Source organism: Camelina sativa, chromosome 4 (genome assembly GCF_030686135.1).
Source record: "Camelina sativa cultivar CO46 ecotype springtype chromosome 4, ASM3068613v1".
Taxonomy (NCBI): domain Eukaryota; kingdom Viridiplantae; phylum Streptophyta; class Magnoliopsida; order Brassicales; family Brassicaceae; genus Camelina; species Camelina sativa.
This window is the reverse complement of record NC_141883.1, coordinates 7,999,186-8,014,936: the sequence shown is the minus strand read 5'-3', so window position 1 is coordinate 8,014,936 and position 15,751 is coordinate 7,999,186. Positions and strand designations below refer to the sequence as shown.

The following is a 15,751-nucleotide window of genomic DNA, read 5'->3' as shown; positions in this document are numbered from 1 at the left end:
CTCAAATTGAGCTTTAATGGTGTTACACAACATAAAGAGAAAAAAACCACAAATTGAGTTTTTTTTTTTTCTTTTTATATTTATTAAATTTTAAACAAATATAATTAGGGGGTGTTATTGGATTATAATTTATAAAGAATTTTGAAGGGTTCAACAAAATCATAATAAGTGACTAAGTGAAATATTTTCAAGGATTGCTAGATCATATGCTATAGTTTTGTTAATTAGTTTTCTAAAATCTTGGAAAGTGCTCCAAACAATCTCTATATTTTTGTAATACTTTCCATGACTTTATTTTTTGAAGAATGTGTATAAAATCATGAACCAATAGCATAATAATTGAATTCATTAACAATTCTAGATTCTTTTATTTTAATTGAATAACACGAAACTTTTATTAACTTTATAAAAATCCGAATCCAATATCTCAAATTTGTTTTAGATTTTAAATGACTTTTACAAATCACAAACTAATAACAATAAACTTTAACAAAATTAAAATCTAGATCTAATAACAACAGATTCTACATAACATTTAAAATCTTTAAAACTCTATTCAAATCCCAAATCAATAACCTCCAATGTTTTTTCTAAAGTGTAAAACTGAAATATTTTTATTTATTTGTGCACTTATGAATACTTTATACTTTATGTATTATAAAAGATGGAAAATTTAATTGTTATATTTTGTTAGAAATGTCAAATGTTCGTATAGTTTTTTTCCAAATAAAAAATAGTTGATTTTTTTTTAAGGGAATTTTCCCCATTTTCAATCCTTAGGGCATCCACAATGGGGGTTATATTTTTGGAGCTCTTATAATTTTTAATTACTATATTATGTACTTTTAGTAGAATAAGAACTTTAGGATTCCTAATTAAAATTTTCCCCTCCAATGGTGGGTTATAATTTTGAGTCTCTTGATTTGAGTTTAGTTGGAAACTACTCCTAGCAATGAACAATTCACTGCAGCCGTCTGCTCATCATTCTGATTTCTTCAGTTTGGATAACTCCAACAATGCATCTTCTAGGGGTTGATTGATCACCTATTTTTTAGCCTGCATTGGATAAAAATTCACCAAGTCCATTTAGATTTCAAAGAACAACAACACACACACATGAGATTCTGGTAGCTCTAAAGGCCTTACCTTCAGCGATGGAATATCTGCAGATAACAACACAACATTAGAATGAATGATTTAGTAGAGCTTGTTATAACTCGCCATCAGAGATATCATATGTTTTCAGAGGTCTACAAATCGCTAAGTTTGAAAGCAACACAATAATAATAATAAAAAAAAAAACACAGAGAATGAGATGCACTGATGCAGAGATAATTATATCCTGAACCAAAGTAGAACTACTACTTATCCGAAATCTCATGTCTCCGTGAATAATAATAGATTACTTTTAAACATAACTAATATGCAAAACGAGACAAGCCAAACAGCAGCTGCAGATGAAAACATGCAAACTTTGTAAATTCAATAACACACTAAAGAAGACTTGACTTTACAATCATATCATATAGAATAGCAACAAACAAAGAGAGTTAAAAAAAATAACAGAGAGGTATAACAACCAATATACCTAGAACTGCATCAGAGCCTGTGTAGGCTGCAGGAGAGCTTCAACTAAGCAGAACAAGGAGCAAGAGGTGTGAAAGTCTCTACCAATTTGTTAAGCCTTGTCTGCAACAGAGCTAAGCAAAACAAGACTTACCAATATATCAAGCCAAGCCTGCAACAAAATAAAACCAGTACACCCTAACAAAGAATGAACAAAAACATATCAAAACTTTTGTAACAAGCCAACGATTTCCAACTGAGCAGCTAAATCAGAACAACAATCATTAGCAAAACAATGAAGCTTGCACAATTTTTTGAGACAATAAGAAAGCTACACAGAAAATTGTTCTAATCAAACCCAACAAATAGGTTCATTTTTGTACAGGAACAACATAGATCCCAGCTCCACGGTTCATGTGTTCCTCATACTGACCAGGATTCAATCCGGGAACAAGACCCGATTCCAGTTCAATCTCCTTGGATTCCAGTCTTCTCCGATTCTATCTCCAACGATTTCAACTGATTAAATCTCCTCCGATTGAGAGATTTGCGAGAGAGAGAGGAAGAGAAAGAACACAATGCCAAAAAATAATAATTGCTCAATAAAACTCTTTATCCAATCATGTGTCGACACGTCACACTCTCTAATCCAAAATCGAGTATACTTAATAAGAGGAGCTCTTTTTTTTCCTTTCTAATTTATTTTTTTCCTACTTTTTCTTAAAACCTCCCCCTTAAAACTTCCCTTGGAGATGACCTTAGGAAGTTTGTCTGTTTTTTTTTTTGACATTCATCCATAGTTAATAATATTACTATACTTTTAAATTATATCACAAGTCACAAATCATAACAAACATTATTGTGTCACTTTATTGTAAATTTTTGTTTATATGCTTTTAAAAAATATTTTGATGTATAATTTGTTATTAAGTAATTGACACAAAACAGATCATAGTATCATATATAATTTACTTAAATAGAAATTTATATGACAAATTTTATATATGATAATTTTCTCCGGAACATAACATCAACAGTCTAATAATACCTAGTTGAAATATTGTAAAAGAACTAAAATAGAATAATGTTTTGAATGAGTTGACAAGTAATAAAAAAAAATATATTATAACCTTTTATACAATATAACTGTGCTATTTTAAGGTATTTTCATCAAATCATATATATAAAAGTAAGGTTTCACTCTCTCCTTATTGGTTGATTTTCATTTAATACTTTCTATTTTTTTATTTTTTTATTTGCTTTCTAATTGTTTAATTGCTTTAAATAATATTTAAGACTCAATTAACACAATACATTTAATTCATACATTAAAATAAAATTATAACTGAAAATAAAATAAATGATGTATTAATCATATTCCACCACTCAATTTTATTCAAACACAATAAATAATATTTGTAACTCCAATAATTCTAAATGTAACTTCCATCAATTCTTATCATATAAATAAGCATTGCCTCATTCTCTCATATTGGCATTTTTTACTTTCTCATTTTCACATTCTCTCATTCTCTTCCACTTCTTGCATTCTCTTCCACAATATCTCAAATAAATTTTTTTTTTAATGTTTTCAATTTCTTATTTTTGTTGTAAGAGTTACAAAAAACCTAATGAAATATCATTGTAAAATTTTTATGCTAAATTTTAATTTTAGAGACTACATGATATATATATATATATATATATATATATATTTTACATTGTTTTATCTTTAAAGATTCATCTCCATTATCTAATTTGGATTATCATCTTATAAGTAATTATTCTCTCCTCCTTTCTCACCAATATCAAATGTTGTTATATCTAATATGTGTTGTAAGAGTTTGATTCTATATTTTAATTTAGAAAGTATTATATATAATTAACATTGTTTTCAATTTTTATTTTATTTATATAAAAATAAAATATTTCTTTTATATTTCTTGCCTTTCTAATCTATTCATATTTATTTTTAAAATTTCCATAGCTAAATTTAAATTCACATTTGTTGGTTTTAACAAAGAATCAAGTTTATTTGAGAATCTGTTTTAAAAGGTTTATCTTCCTTATTTATTTTAGATTAGCATCTTATAAGTCATTATTTTTCATACTCTTACAATATTTACCACACAATAAGGTCATGAAGTTGAAAAGATTCATCTCTAATTCTCTATTATGTACTCTGGCTATCTCAAATATTCATGTATCATTTATAATAATTTAGAATGATCAATATAATTATCCATTTATAAAGTCTATTTTATTTTGTAAAGTCTATTTTGTTTTGTGATCCTCTAGATAAATATATATATATATATATATATATATAAGTAAGGTTTCACTCTCTCCTTATTGGTTGATTTTCATTTAATACTTTCTATTTTTTTTATTTGCTTTCTTACTATAAATTAAATTGATGAGTGAAAAACAAAAAAAAAACAAAAGGATTGAAGTTATTCTTGGGGTTTTAAAAATCTTTAGATTGAAGTTCATATAATTTTAAAAAAAAACTAATTTAGTTTGTCATTTCAAAAGCAATATTTTCAATTTGGAATATTATGTGTGAGTGTTGAGTTTATATCAACAAAACAATCAAAAAGTGTAAGTTTAAATTTTGATTGAGCCACTTGGTATTCCCTTTCTTTTAAGTCAAAAATAAATTAAAATATTTATTTATAATTAACCCACTTTTAAAGGCATTTAACTCCATTTAACTCTAAATTTAACTCAAATGTAACTCCTACCCAATAATTTTACATTCATTCCTCCAACTAATATATTTATCTTTCAAGAAAAAATGTTTTTAGTAAAATTTTAATATATATTTTTTAATTATTTTTATTGCTTTAAACTTTGAAATGAGGAATATTCTATATACAATAATTTTATACGTAGTTACTAAAGTTTATGATAATTTTATTTGATTCAATATTACTATACTATACAGTCTTATGTTTACAATATCATTAAGAAAAAATCTTTAAATTAATGTTTAACCTCTATAAAACATGACCATAAACATAGATTCTCTCATATTAAGAAAATGTTTAAATTTCTATATTGTTATTTATATTAATATAGCTAATCAATTTGTAATAAATTTTTTGTAGTATTGGTTAATTTTTGATTTATAGAAAATTTTATATATTTTAAATTTTGTATAATAAATAACCATACCAAAAAATGTTGACAGGAGTGTTTTTTTGAGAAATTACTATAAAGTTTTTTGAGATGCATACATTAGTGTAATTTTTTTGAGATTATACATTAATAAAACAATATTTTAGTTTAAGAAAATTTAAAAATATAATCAAAACTATTATACATACGCAATTGCTCGGACTAAATTACCTAGTATTGATAGAAATTAATGAGAAACACATAAAAAAAGGTAAAACAGAACAGAACACATTCGTGGGCGAAAGACGTGCACGCAGACACAACCCTACCTCTTCTATCTCTCTCTCACCAACTCTGTCTCCTCACCCACTGCACCTACCCCCAAACACTACCTTAAACCATCTCTAATCTCTTCCTCTCTCTCTCTGCAAATGACTCGCTCTCTCTTCCTCTAATTCTCTGTTTTCTCCGTCGACTCTGTAATTCACATCAATGGAGGCATCATTGTTGATGATGAGATCGTCTTGTTGCTCCTCTGCGATTGGTGGGTTCCTCGACCATCGACGTGAATTATCAACCTCAACATCCATTTCCACTCTTCGTCCTCTTCCCTCATCTAAATCTTCCTTCTCTGTTCGTTGCGCTCTTCCTCAGCCATCAAAGCCACGCTCTGGAACCAGTTCTGTTCACGCCGTTATGACACTTGCTGGGTATGTATATGTATACAAAACCAAAGGAAGTTTCAATTTTTAGATTCCTATTGAGAAATTGAGATAACCCTTTGTGATTTTGTCGCTTAAATTAGATACCCTTTTGTTATTTTTCATCCTCAATTCTCGAATTCTCAACTTTTAGATTACCATTGTAATTTTGTGGCTTAAATTAGAAACCTTTTTGTTCTTTTTGTGTGAATTTAAAGCAAAGTTTGGTTTTTGTTGTTTGTATAGATCGTTGACAGGGAAGAAACGAGTGGATGAAAGTGAGAGTTTGACTCTTGAAGGTATCAGGAACTCTTTGATCCGTCAAGAGGACAGCATTATATTTGGGCTTTTGGAGAGAGCCAAGTACTGTTACAATGCAGATACTTATGATCCTACTGCTTTTGACATGCATGGTTTCGATGGTTCTTTGGTTGAGTACATGGTCAAAGGCACTGAGAAGCTTCATGCTAAGGTAAGAAGAACACATTATGGAACCTCATATATGGATTCTTACATACCCTCAAGATTGAAACTTGATTTTGTTTTTGAATCTTGATTTAGGTTGGTAGGTTCAAGAGTCCTGATGAACATCCTTTCTTCCCGGACGATCTACCAGAGCCTATGTTACCTCCTCTGCAGTACCCAAAGGTACTTTCAATTCACTTTGATCACATGAAAAATAAAGAAAGTTAAAAGAGTCTTATAGTACTTTTGTGTCTTGTTTGAACTGTGTTTTCAACTTTGGTACAACTGTGGTACTTAGTGCGATGGCTTTGTTTCTCTTTCTTATCAAGTAGGTGTTGCATTTTGCTGCTGATTCGATCAACATAAACAAGAAGATATGGAACATGTACTTCAGAGACCTTGTTCCAAGACTAGTGAAGAAAGGCAATGATGGTAATTTCGGATCAACAGCTGTCTGTGATGCAATCTGCCTTCAGGTTCGTGTTTTTCTTTCGATTGGTACCAGAAACAAGGTTTGATCTTCTTAAAGTATTCATGTGGTTTTTGCTGTCCATTGCAGTGTCTCTCAAAGAGGATCCATTACGGTAAATTTGTTGCAGAGGCCAAATTCCAAGCCTCACCCGAGGCATACGAGTCTGCGATCAAAGCACAAGTATTTATATCCACTTGTCTATAGTTTTCATATTCACACATAACCAAAAGTTTATGAATTTATTGTTGTTGTCTCTATATACATTACTTACCTTGAAGTTACAACGCATTGCAGGATAGGGATGCGCTGATGGATATGCTAACATTCCCGACTGTGGAAGATTCGATAAAGAAGAGAGTTGAGATGAAAACACGAACATACGGGCAAGAAGTGAAAGTGGGGATGGAGGAGAAAGAAGAAGAAGAAGAAGAGGGTAATGAATCTCACGTTTACAAAATCAGTCCGATCTTGGTCGGGGACTTGTATGGAGATTGGATCATGCCCTTGACAAAAGAGGTTCAAATTGAGTACTTGCTCAGAAGACTTGACTGAGACCAAAAAAATAAAAGAAAACACAATATGGCTTTGGCCATTGGTAGTAATGTAGAAAAGGGTTTTTGAAAATGTTTTTTTTGGTTTTTTTAACTTCACAAATCTCTCAACATTATTAGTTTATTACACTATTGAAAATGTTTTACTTAAACGTCGTCAAAACGATGTCCGTCTCTGTATATACGGAATCAAATATATTGAGCTAATAGCTCATACTTGTGTAAGGTGATTACTATTTTTGTGTGTTAATTGGATGTTGAAGTGTATTTGGTTTAATCCTATAACGGCTAGCAAACCCTCATTGGGTGTCCTGCATCACGCCTCTTACGATTTACGAAAAGGGATTAGCTTTGTTACTTTGTAGTTAAGAAAGTTTCATGTGGTCTCTGTTTGACGTAACAGAACTACACGCTGTCTTTTGGTGATGATACTAGGAAGGTGACGACAAACGGCATGGAGTGTAACTGTGGAAACGTTTCTTGATAAAGATGAAGGCGATTAAAATTGTAGTTTTGGTTTGAGTTTTAAACGCGTAATTAGGTTGGGTATACCGTATACAAACAGTATTGGGTTGCAACAATTATCATCTATTTAATTATTAGGTTGGATTTAATTATTAGGTTTTAAATAAATGAAGGAAATATATTATTACCAGTTCTACTACTGATGATGTCATTTGTTGCCGAGACAACAAATTCACAAAAATGAATCACTGACTCAGAGGTCCTCGGTTTAAATTTGGTTCGGTTCGGTTATATTACCAACTCTACTATTGTAATTGTAGTTCCGTCATTTTGTTGATAAGATAAAAATTCACAAAACCGAATCAAGTCACTCAGAGTCAGAGAGGTCCTCCAATGGCTACAGCTTCCTTCACTTGCTCACTTCCTTTTGCTCCACTAACAAAATCCCTCAGACCCACTCGTTCCCCACCAATTCTCCGCTCAGCCTATGGAACGAGAACCGTACTAATCACGTCCATGGCGGTTCAAGAAGATGACAAGAGAACCAACGAAGGAGCAATGAGCATTGACAATTTACGCGGTTTTGTCGATCTCAATGTCGGAAAATGGACTGGCTCCTTTCATGTACATAACCCACAAAACACCCTAATGCGTTTGATTCTAATTTTTTGAACTTTTGGTTAGATTTATGTTACAAGCTCTCGTCTTTTTTTTTTTTTGATTTTGATTTTGCAGCAATTTGATGGGAATGGGACTTTGTTGCATAAGATTGATACGCGTCTTTCAGCTAGTTCTTATGGAGAAGATGAGCTCCTTAGCCTTAACCAATCGTATGATTGATTACTCTTTTGCTTCCTTCTTACTTATCTGAGTTTGATGGAAATTAAGTGTTTTTGGAACATGAAAGGTCTGTAATTTGAGATTCCATTATCATTGGAATCGATTTGGAGGGGAATTTTTAACGTAGAAACTATATAAAGTCCTGAACTTTTTATGGTCTGAGTAGTTATTTTATGAATTTGGAGCAATTCTGATTGATTTGTAGTTTTATGCTTTGATGGTAAATAAGTTGTTTTGATGGATTTATATGAAAGGTTTGTAATTTTAAGGATTCAATCATCTTTGGACTCAATAGAATGGAAGAACGGGTCTGAAATTTTAATGATATCTTAGGAATTGTATATGTCTCTCACAAAGTTAATACATGTATGATATATGTTTGATGTTACATGGTGTTATTCTATGAATTTGGATCAATTCTGAAGTTTTTTCTTGTATACTTTTTATCTGAGGTTTTTAGAGTTAAGCAATAGTTTTGCTAATCTGCATTGTGTTTGTACCATAGAAAGTTTCTGAATTTTAAATGGTGTCTAAGAAATTGTATGTTCACACAAAGTTTATCCATATATGTTGATGTTCTATGGTATTATGGTATTATTTCTCTGAATTTGGAGCAACACTGAAGTTTTTTTTCTTGTATATTATAGTATCCTAGAGACAATGGTTTTCGCTCTGCACAATCACTTCCTAACTTGTCTTGTGTTTGTATTGTTTAGGTTATATATAAAGCAGCCTACATCAGCTACTTCAGTTTCCGAAGAGGATGAGGAGGAAGCGGAATGGGTAGAATACAAAATTAAAGAAACCAATATGTTTACCGTGGACAAATATCAGCAGGTGAGCAATTCTGTGATCTCTCAATCAAGATACTTAGTATCAGTATGTGGTTTTTCTCTCTCTTTAGAATTTGAGGCTATCTTGATATCCATCATCAGTAGTCTGCAGATTGGATTTTTCCACAAGGAGAGAGCGTTTTCACTGAGGTATCAAACCGCTGGAATGTTGGATACAACGTTAAGGCAAGGCGTTCTCGGGGAAGATGACACTGGAGAAGAATCACCAAGGTCAGTTTCTCATGCCTATTGGTTCTGTAATTCTATGGAAACATTTTATGCTCTATGAAGCATGAGTGTAGACTGTAATAACACATTGTTTTCAGAAATCTTAAACTTCCATCTCGGCGTCCTGCTTTAGTATGTGAGAACTGCTTGTATTCTACAAAGATGGATAGAAGGGCTAGAGCATTTCACATCATGGATCCCAAAGGTGTTCTTGAAATGCTTATTGTTTTCCTTGAGGAAAGAGGGCTAAATAATCTCACTCATCCAGTCCTCGATAACTCTCAGGTAAATTTGTTGACAGATTTGTTTTGGATTCCAGCACATAAAGCACCAACAGTGTCCTTGCATTGCATGATTAATATATGTTTTCCTTTTGTTGCAGGAGGATGCAGATAGGATTACCCCATTTCTTGGTGCTTGGAAAGGTCGTTCAGTAACAAAACGAAGTGGTGTCTATGGAGCAACACTATCTGAAGCCGATACTGTTGCTGTTCTTGAAATGAATGACAATGGTCATGTGGTCCAGGTATACAATATTGTTCTACACTCCCACATAGCCTTTCATCAGGGTTTTGTTTATATGAGATGTCTGACATTTATAAGCTTTTGATGTCAATCAGGATATCACGTCGACATCAGATGCTAAAAAAGTGACAACTAACGTACACTGGGAGGGTGAACTGACTAAAAACGTGGTTACATTCGCGGAAGGATACCAAATGACTCTGTTACCAGGAGGTTTGTACATGGGATGTCCTTGTGACGTAGCAAAAAGTGTTGCTGAGTTAAAGTCTTTTCACTTAGAATTCTGCTGGCTTGAATCCCCGACCTCAAGACAGAGACTAGTCCGCACATATGACCATGAGGGTTTGGCTGTCTCATCAACTTATTTTTCCGAGACGAAAATGTGAGAGCCAGACGTATGATATCATTCATGTTACTGTACTATTCTATATCTATGTAACTTTGCAAATATACTTTTTTTCAGCTCACATCATTTCACTTTTGTTGACAAATTGATTTTTGCTAAGACATCTAAACTAAAACTTAGGACAGGCTAACTAATCCAACTTCAACAAAAGTTTCAATTATTCTGGCTAGTCCACAATCCACATTCCAACCAAACTTGATTTGTCTCTACAACTTTATGGTAACATGCTCGACTCAAGGGTTTCATCTTCCTTTTGTTTTATGTAAGAACATCCAACAGCTCTGCAAGACCACAAGGTCCACAACTGACCAAGAACAACAACAAAACACAAAAACATAACTCGAAAATACATGAATTTGTTGTCCGATTATTCTGATCCCTTATTGTCTACGGAACTATGAGCTTAAATAGTTTCTTACTACAAAATCCTCGAAATAAAATAAAAAGAGACCAAATCGTAGATCCACACAACAATCTGAGAACTTGTTTCCAATTAAATTTGGACTATCTATGATTTAATCTAACTAATCATAAACTTCGAAAGACTAATAATAACATGAACAGAAGTAAACAAATCTACAAGATCCAAAAACACAAAAATGTAGGGCAGAAACAACTCTAGCTTTGACAGCCTAAGGCTTAAAGGAAACAGCAAAGCAAGAGGAAGGCCCCCTAAGATTGAGTTGATATGCGCCTACGCACCCAAAACAGGGTGCGCCACAAAATAAATCCCTTCTCGTGGTATACCACGCCACCCCTCACTAAAGAGGGAAGCGCTCGGCCTCAGGCACTACTTCTATTTTCTTCTCTTCTAGGGTTCTTACTCTTTTTATATACAAATCATCTTCTTGAGTTTGCCCTCTTCTTTTTTTTTTTTGTTTTTACATTTTGATCCCTTTATTTATTTCTACTTTCAAGTTTGACCCACATACAATGTAAATCAACAAAACTAACAATATATTGTAGAGGTGATTGGTATGCAAATTTAAAATATATGCCAATTTAAAAAACAATTGCTGTAAAGAATTTTATATCAAACTGAAAATATGGGCACAACAGAAATTTCAGCACATTTCATAAAATAACACAACCATAAGTTGAGGTAACAGAGTGAAAAGTTACAACAAAGGGCAAACTCAAGAAGATGACTTCATGAGTTTTGCATTATGACTGACCGTTATAATAAAAGTATATATATTTAGATAGATAGATGTACATAATATATAAAATATACAACATTTTTGATGAACAATGTCCGAGATGGAAAATTTTTTGGTTTGCTTTTTGTCTTCCACATTGGTTTATTCATCATCCAAAGGATGAAGACAGATATGAGGTTTTTACACTTGAGTTTCCCCATCCTCCGGGATTAAAAACATAGGGATCTGACCATGGTCAACGAAGTCAATCTTGCTCAGCCTCATACAGCATAACACTTGTTCCGGCAGCTCCTCTGGCTTTTGAGCCTGTTTCATGTTTCCAATTTGTATGAATCAAAGTTTAAATCTTTTATCTACTCACACTTCTTCGAGAACAAAAGATTCTGGTTTGTATAGTAATTGTTTATCAAGTTACCTGGATGGTTAACCCGAGATCAAGAGTTCCGTTTTTCAATCGATCTCTGAATGCTTCAAGTCCTTTCCTCGATATGTAGCTGAATCGATGAACATCCAGATCAATCTCAAAGTAGTTTGGACCCTGCGGAGAGGTCAAAGCAATGGTTAATGAGGTACCATAGACAACTTCTTTTCTGTGTTTAAGAGCTAGTGATGTTGCTAGAACCTTAAAGAAGTTGTGCTGAGGACGAGAGAGGACGGGTTTTTCATTGTAAGCCTGAACAAGCTTCTTTTCAGTCGAGCTTAGAGCTAGATCTTCAGGGTTAACTAGTCCAGCAACTATCTTAAGCCTTTCACGGAAAGCAACATTGCTGTCTTTAGCAAACCCTTTTACCTTCTCCATCTCATCATTGACAAGTTTCTGTTTTCAAACACCAAAAACAAAAAGAACCTGGTAAGCATTCAGATCAATCATGGGATGTGAGAAATGTAAAAGGAATGGCTTTTAAAGCTACCTTGATGCTCTCCTGATATTGTTGAGATGTTTCTTTTTCGTAATTATCTTGTAATTTAAAGTAGAGTACAATGCTCATGCCTTCTCCATCACTGTCTCCAAGGAACATTGCAGCAGGATATGTTGGTAACTGCCAGTGAGTCACAAAGGCCAGGATCATTTACACATATATGGATATATCAAACGCTATCTATACACTTCATATGAAGTTCACACAAGAAAAAAACTAGCGACAAAGTAAAGATGTTGATGTCGGGTGGTTGTTACCTGAATGTTGACAATGAGAAGAGCAGGGAGCTTTGCCTCGGATTTGATGTTTGGAAGCTCGATGTGTTGAGCGATATGATCAATCTTCCTTGGACAGACAAACAAGTCAACACCAATAGGAGTGTACGGACACTGATTTGGAGCGGGGGATTTCTTCTTGTCTCTGCAAGCATCATTCTTCAATAGTTACAGACAAAGCAGTTTCTAGTAAAAGATACATGAAACAGTGTGTTGAAAGGTGTACTTGAAATAGGTTTCTCCACGGAGTTTAAAAGTTGAAGGCGGTATCTCGCACCAACTTCCGCTGGACTGCTTCTCCTTGGCTGAGGAAGGAACAGTGAATCCTGCTTTCGGACGGTACAACAACTTACGATGCTCAGTAACCTCCTCACCATCGCATGATCTCCTCTTGAATGAAAGCCGATAAACAGCGGATTTTCGTTTCTGAGATGTGGGCGAGTTTAGAGTCTTGTCATTAAAACTAACTGTCGGCATCAATCTGCTCAGGCTGGTTCTCAGGGTTTTCTCTTGAGAGTTCCGTTTCTGTTCCTTCAAGCCTTTAAAGCTTGCATGATCCATTAAATTTTTCTTCTTGTTGTTTCCAGTGAGAACAGAGAGACCACTAGGATCCTTGTACATCCCTTTGCTCACAAACTTCTCGGCCTTACTCCCATCTATCTTCAAGTAAGTCTCATGGTATTCTTCGTACTTTCCCTTCCCATCCACAATGCACGACGAAGATTCGAATTGAACTACCTGACCATTTGGGATACTACCCGTTGCACCACCCACAGATGGTGGTGCTGATGGTGCGCTTTCTGCAGGGAGAGATGGTAAAAAACATTCAGATCCATATGACATTTCCCAAAACTGTTCCTCCATGAATACTGAAAACAATGTAGATTGATATTTACCTTCAGGTAGGCTGATGAAGTCCTCATCCTCATCCGAATCAAGAACACTGACAGAGTCAAACCATGCATCATCTTGCGAGAGAGCTGCAACATAACATATTCTACATGTAAAAATCTATGACAGTAGAATATGATTATCCCTAAATTATGATCCACCAGTGGACGATTAAGTTAGCCGGGAGAGAAATACTCACCAAAAGAAACTCGGCTTCCAACGTCACTGGGCCTTCTGACATTTGCATGAGGAACAATATCAGACACTTTAGAAAAGTGTTTTGAAGATCTGCGACGACCTTTCCTCCGAGGCCTAATGGCTCTCGAATGGGTTGACACACATCCACCCATTTTTCTATAATTTTATTTAGTTCCTGTTCAAAGAAATATGAAATGAATGAAAAAGAAGAAAACTCAACTAAAAGACCAATACCTTTTAACAAATCTGCAACATACAGAAACTAGTTGTTTCTTTCTGTCTTATTACTAACATTGGGACCAAGTCAGTGCCATGAATCTTGTTTTTTTCTTTTAGTACAGGTATATCCAGTGTTGAAGAATCAACAACCAAGTCAAAACAAAGATCTTTCAAAACTATAAAATAATGTAGCCAGCTCAAAAAGTGTTACAAGACAAAAAAATGACTTAGTGGGGCACAAGAAACATGTAACAACAACACATCAATATTAAACTATACTAAACTGAAAAATCTCATATGAGCCAAAGTGATTGCTGCAAACCAAACATTGTATATGCCCCTCCTACACAAAGCTTTTAGATATGTTCATGGCAATACACTAATTGGTAAAATTCAATCACTTTCAGCTTCATAAACATAAATAAAATATGAGTTGAAAACGTCAACATCAATCAAGAAAAAAAAAGCGTTGAATTTTGAAGATTGCAGAGACAGGAAATAGAACTATCAAATAAATAAAAAACCAAACTATATTCAAATAACAATCAGGACAACACTAACAAAACAACATATAACGCATGCATTACATTCCATTACATCGCTTAGAAAGAAAGAAAAAGACTTAAACTTTACGAATCTGTCAAGATCATAGATCGATCCGTTGATGAATCAGAACAGATCCGAACGAGATGGTAACAAAAAGGATCATGAATGATCAACAACAATGTAGAGAATCTAAACACGAATCTTTAGCCTATAAAGAGATCAAAATCGATGAATCTAATTGTACCTGAAACGAGGAAGCATGATAAAGGGCAATTCCCTTTTTTGTTTTTCTGATTTTTTTTGTTGTTGTCTGAGAGAGAGAGAGAGAGAGAGAGAGAGAGAGAAAAGGGAAGAATCTTCCCGAGAAACCAAAAAGGGAGAGACGAAGAACCCAGGAAGAAGATAAAAAAGCGATATTTTAGATTTACCCGAAAATATCGGATCCGGGTCACAGACACCAATAACACCACCAACAAAATAAAAATAAAAAAGAAAAATTAATTGACTAATTACTAACTTAGTAAAGAACTAAATATGATAGTTTCCTAATTACAGCTTATAAGCAGATGCCAGATGATAGTAAATTAGTAATGACTAATGAGAGTCTCCACAATAAATAGTTGAGATATCTGGGAATAATTTTTTGGTATATTTCGGTTTGGGGTTTTTGGTTTCTTCATACATAAGGAAAATTTGGAGCTTTTCCTTTCAATTAATAGTAAAGATTGTTTTTAGTATATTTAAATGTACCTTTTTCTTTATATAAAACAATCTATTTTGACCAAAAAAAAAAAACAATCTATTTTGACTTAACTATAAGAGATATATTTTTAATAGGCGCTTAAGCTTAATTAACTAGAACATTGATGTTTACTCAAAGGTCAAATCATAAGTTAGGATGACAATATCAAACTAAACTTGAAATAAGCAAAAATGAAAATGCCAAAGAATAAATAGACAAATATATCAAGTATGATAAAACATGAAGACGATTATGCAATGGAGTAGGATGGTAACTTATCGAGTCAAGAAATAATAAGCACACACATCTCCACTAACAAATACTAATCACATATAATGGATGAAACAAAACAAAATAAAGCAGAATACATAGAAAAATGTAAAAATTCTTCACTGGTTTGCTTGAAAACTGAAAGATCTTCTCCATTCAATGTGTTTTGATTCAGATGATGTCTTTAAGGACTGAAGGAAAAAACATAAAACATAACTTAAAAAATTTACAAATTGTAACACAATATTCATAAGAACATTGACAAGAAAAATTCACTAGCTAAAGAAAAAAAGAGTAATCTTGGGAAAAATTTGTTGAATCCCGTCGATCTAAACTGGACGATTCAAAACGTAAATTC

General features: G+C 33.1%; 3 protein-coding genes and 1 long non-coding RNA gene across 7 annotated transcripts; 2 read left to right on the top strand and 2 right to left on the bottom strand.

The window, feature by feature from the left end:
• Positions 1–817: 817 nt before the first annotated feature.
• LOC104780105 (uncharacterized) lies at positions 818–2,118 on the bottom strand. Of its 2 annotated transcripts, XR_015596654.1 has the most exons (4): positions 2,000–2,118; positions 1,589–1,689; positions 1,147–1,163; positions 818–1,056 (listed from the first exon to the last, which is right to left on the bottom strand). It is a non-coding gene; the product is annotated as an uncharacterized LOC104780105 (long non-coding RNA). The 2 variants fall into 2 exon arrangements; XR_766647.2 differs by lacking the exon at positions 2,000–2,118 and having other exon boundaries at positions 1,589–1,730.
• A 2,787-nt stretch (positions 2,119–4,905) lies between these two features.
• Positions 4,906–7,152, top strand: LOC104780104 (chorismate mutase 1, chloroplastic). Its single transcript, XM_010504568.3, has 6 exons — positions 4,906–5,396; positions 5,634–5,859; positions 5,949–6,035; positions 6,185–6,328; positions 6,412–6,504; positions 6,619–7,152. The coding sequence occupies exons 1-6, from the start codon at positions 5,179–5,181 to the stop codon at positions 6,874–6,876; spliced, it is 1,026 nt and encodes a 341-aa protein (XP_010502870.2). The 5' UTR covers positions 4,906–5,178; the 3' UTR covers positions 6,877–7,152.
• A 395-nt stretch (positions 7,153–7,547) lies between these two features.
• Positions 7,548–10,257, top strand: LOC104780102 (uncharacterized). 3 transcript variants are annotated; one of them, XM_010504567.3, is made up of 7 exons: positions 7,548–7,964; positions 8,076–8,170; positions 8,897–9,017; positions 9,126–9,244; positions 9,340–9,526; positions 9,624–9,767; positions 9,862–10,257. In XM_010504567.3, the coding sequence occupies exons 1-7, from the start codon at positions 7,734–7,736 to the stop codon at positions 10,150–10,152; spliced, it is 1,188 nt and encodes a 395-aa protein (XP_010502869.1). In that variant the 5' UTR covers positions 7,548–7,733; the 3' UTR covers positions 10,153–10,257. The 3 variants fall into 3 exon arrangements, with proteins under 3 accessions (XP_010502869.1, XP_087366183.1, XP_087366184.1); XM_087510057.1 differs by having other exon boundaries at positions 7,659–7,964; positions 9,119–9,244; XM_087510058.1 differs by having other exon boundaries at positions 7,659–7,964; positions 9,116–9,244.
• Positions 10,258–11,219: 962 nt separating this feature from the next.
• Positions 11,220–15,031, bottom strand: LOC104780101 (uncharacterized). The gene is made up of 9 exons (XM_010504564.3): positions 14,626–15,031; positions 13,618–13,791; positions 13,424–13,507; positions 12,754–13,327; positions 12,510–12,672; positions 12,244–12,372; positions 11,955–12,149; positions 11,748–11,870; positions 11,220–11,638 (listed from the first exon to the last, which is right to left on the bottom strand). The coding sequence occupies exons 2-9, from the start codon at positions 13,766–13,768 to the stop codon at positions 11,513–11,515; spliced, it is 1,545 nt and encodes a 514-aa protein (XP_010502866.1). The 5' UTR covers positions 13,769–13,791; positions 14,626–15,031; the 3' UTR covers positions 11,220–11,512.
• Positions 15,032–15,751: the final 720 nt, after the last annotated feature.

Excerpts from the sequence above, each read along its gene's own strand:
- LOC104780104 (XM_010504568.3), top strand. The coding sequence starts at position 5,179 with ATGGAGGCATCATTGTTGATGATGAGATCGTCTTGTTGCTCCTCTGCG. Across the intron at positions 6,036-6,184 it reads CTCCTCTGCAGTACCCAAAG|GTGTTGCATTTTGCTGCTGA; the intron begins GTACTTTCAATT and ends CTTATCAAGTAG. Across the intron at positions 6,329-6,411 it reads GTGATGCAATCTGCCTTCAG|TGTCTCTCAAAGAGGATCCA; the intron begins GTTCGTGTTTTT and ends TGTCCATTGCAG.
- LOC104780102 (XM_010504567.3), top strand. The coding sequence starts at position 7,734 with ATGGCTACAGCTTCCTTCACTTGCTCACTTCCTTTTGCTCCACTAACA. Across the intron at positions 9,018-9,125 it reads CCGTGGACAAATATCAGCAG|ATTGGATTTTTCCACAAGGA; the intron begins GTGAGCAATTCT and ends AGTAGTCTGCAG. Across the intron at positions 9,768-9,861 it reads ACAATGGTCATGTGGTCCAG|GATATCACGTCGACATCAGA; the intron begins GTATACAATATT and ends GATGTCAATCAG.
- LOC104780101 (XM_010504564.3), bottom strand. The coding sequence starts at position 13,768 with ATGGGTGGATGTGTGTCAACCCATTCGAGAGCCATTAGGCCTCGGAGG. Across the intron at positions 12,150-12,243 it reads AATATCAGGAGAGCATCAAG|AAACTTGTCAATGATGAGAT; the intron begins GTAGCTTTAAAA and ends GTTTGAAAACAG. Across the intron at positions 11,871-11,954 it reads CTCAGCACAACTTCTTTAAG|GGTCCAAACTACTTTGAGAT; the intron begins GTTCTAGCAACA and ends ACCTCTCCGCAG.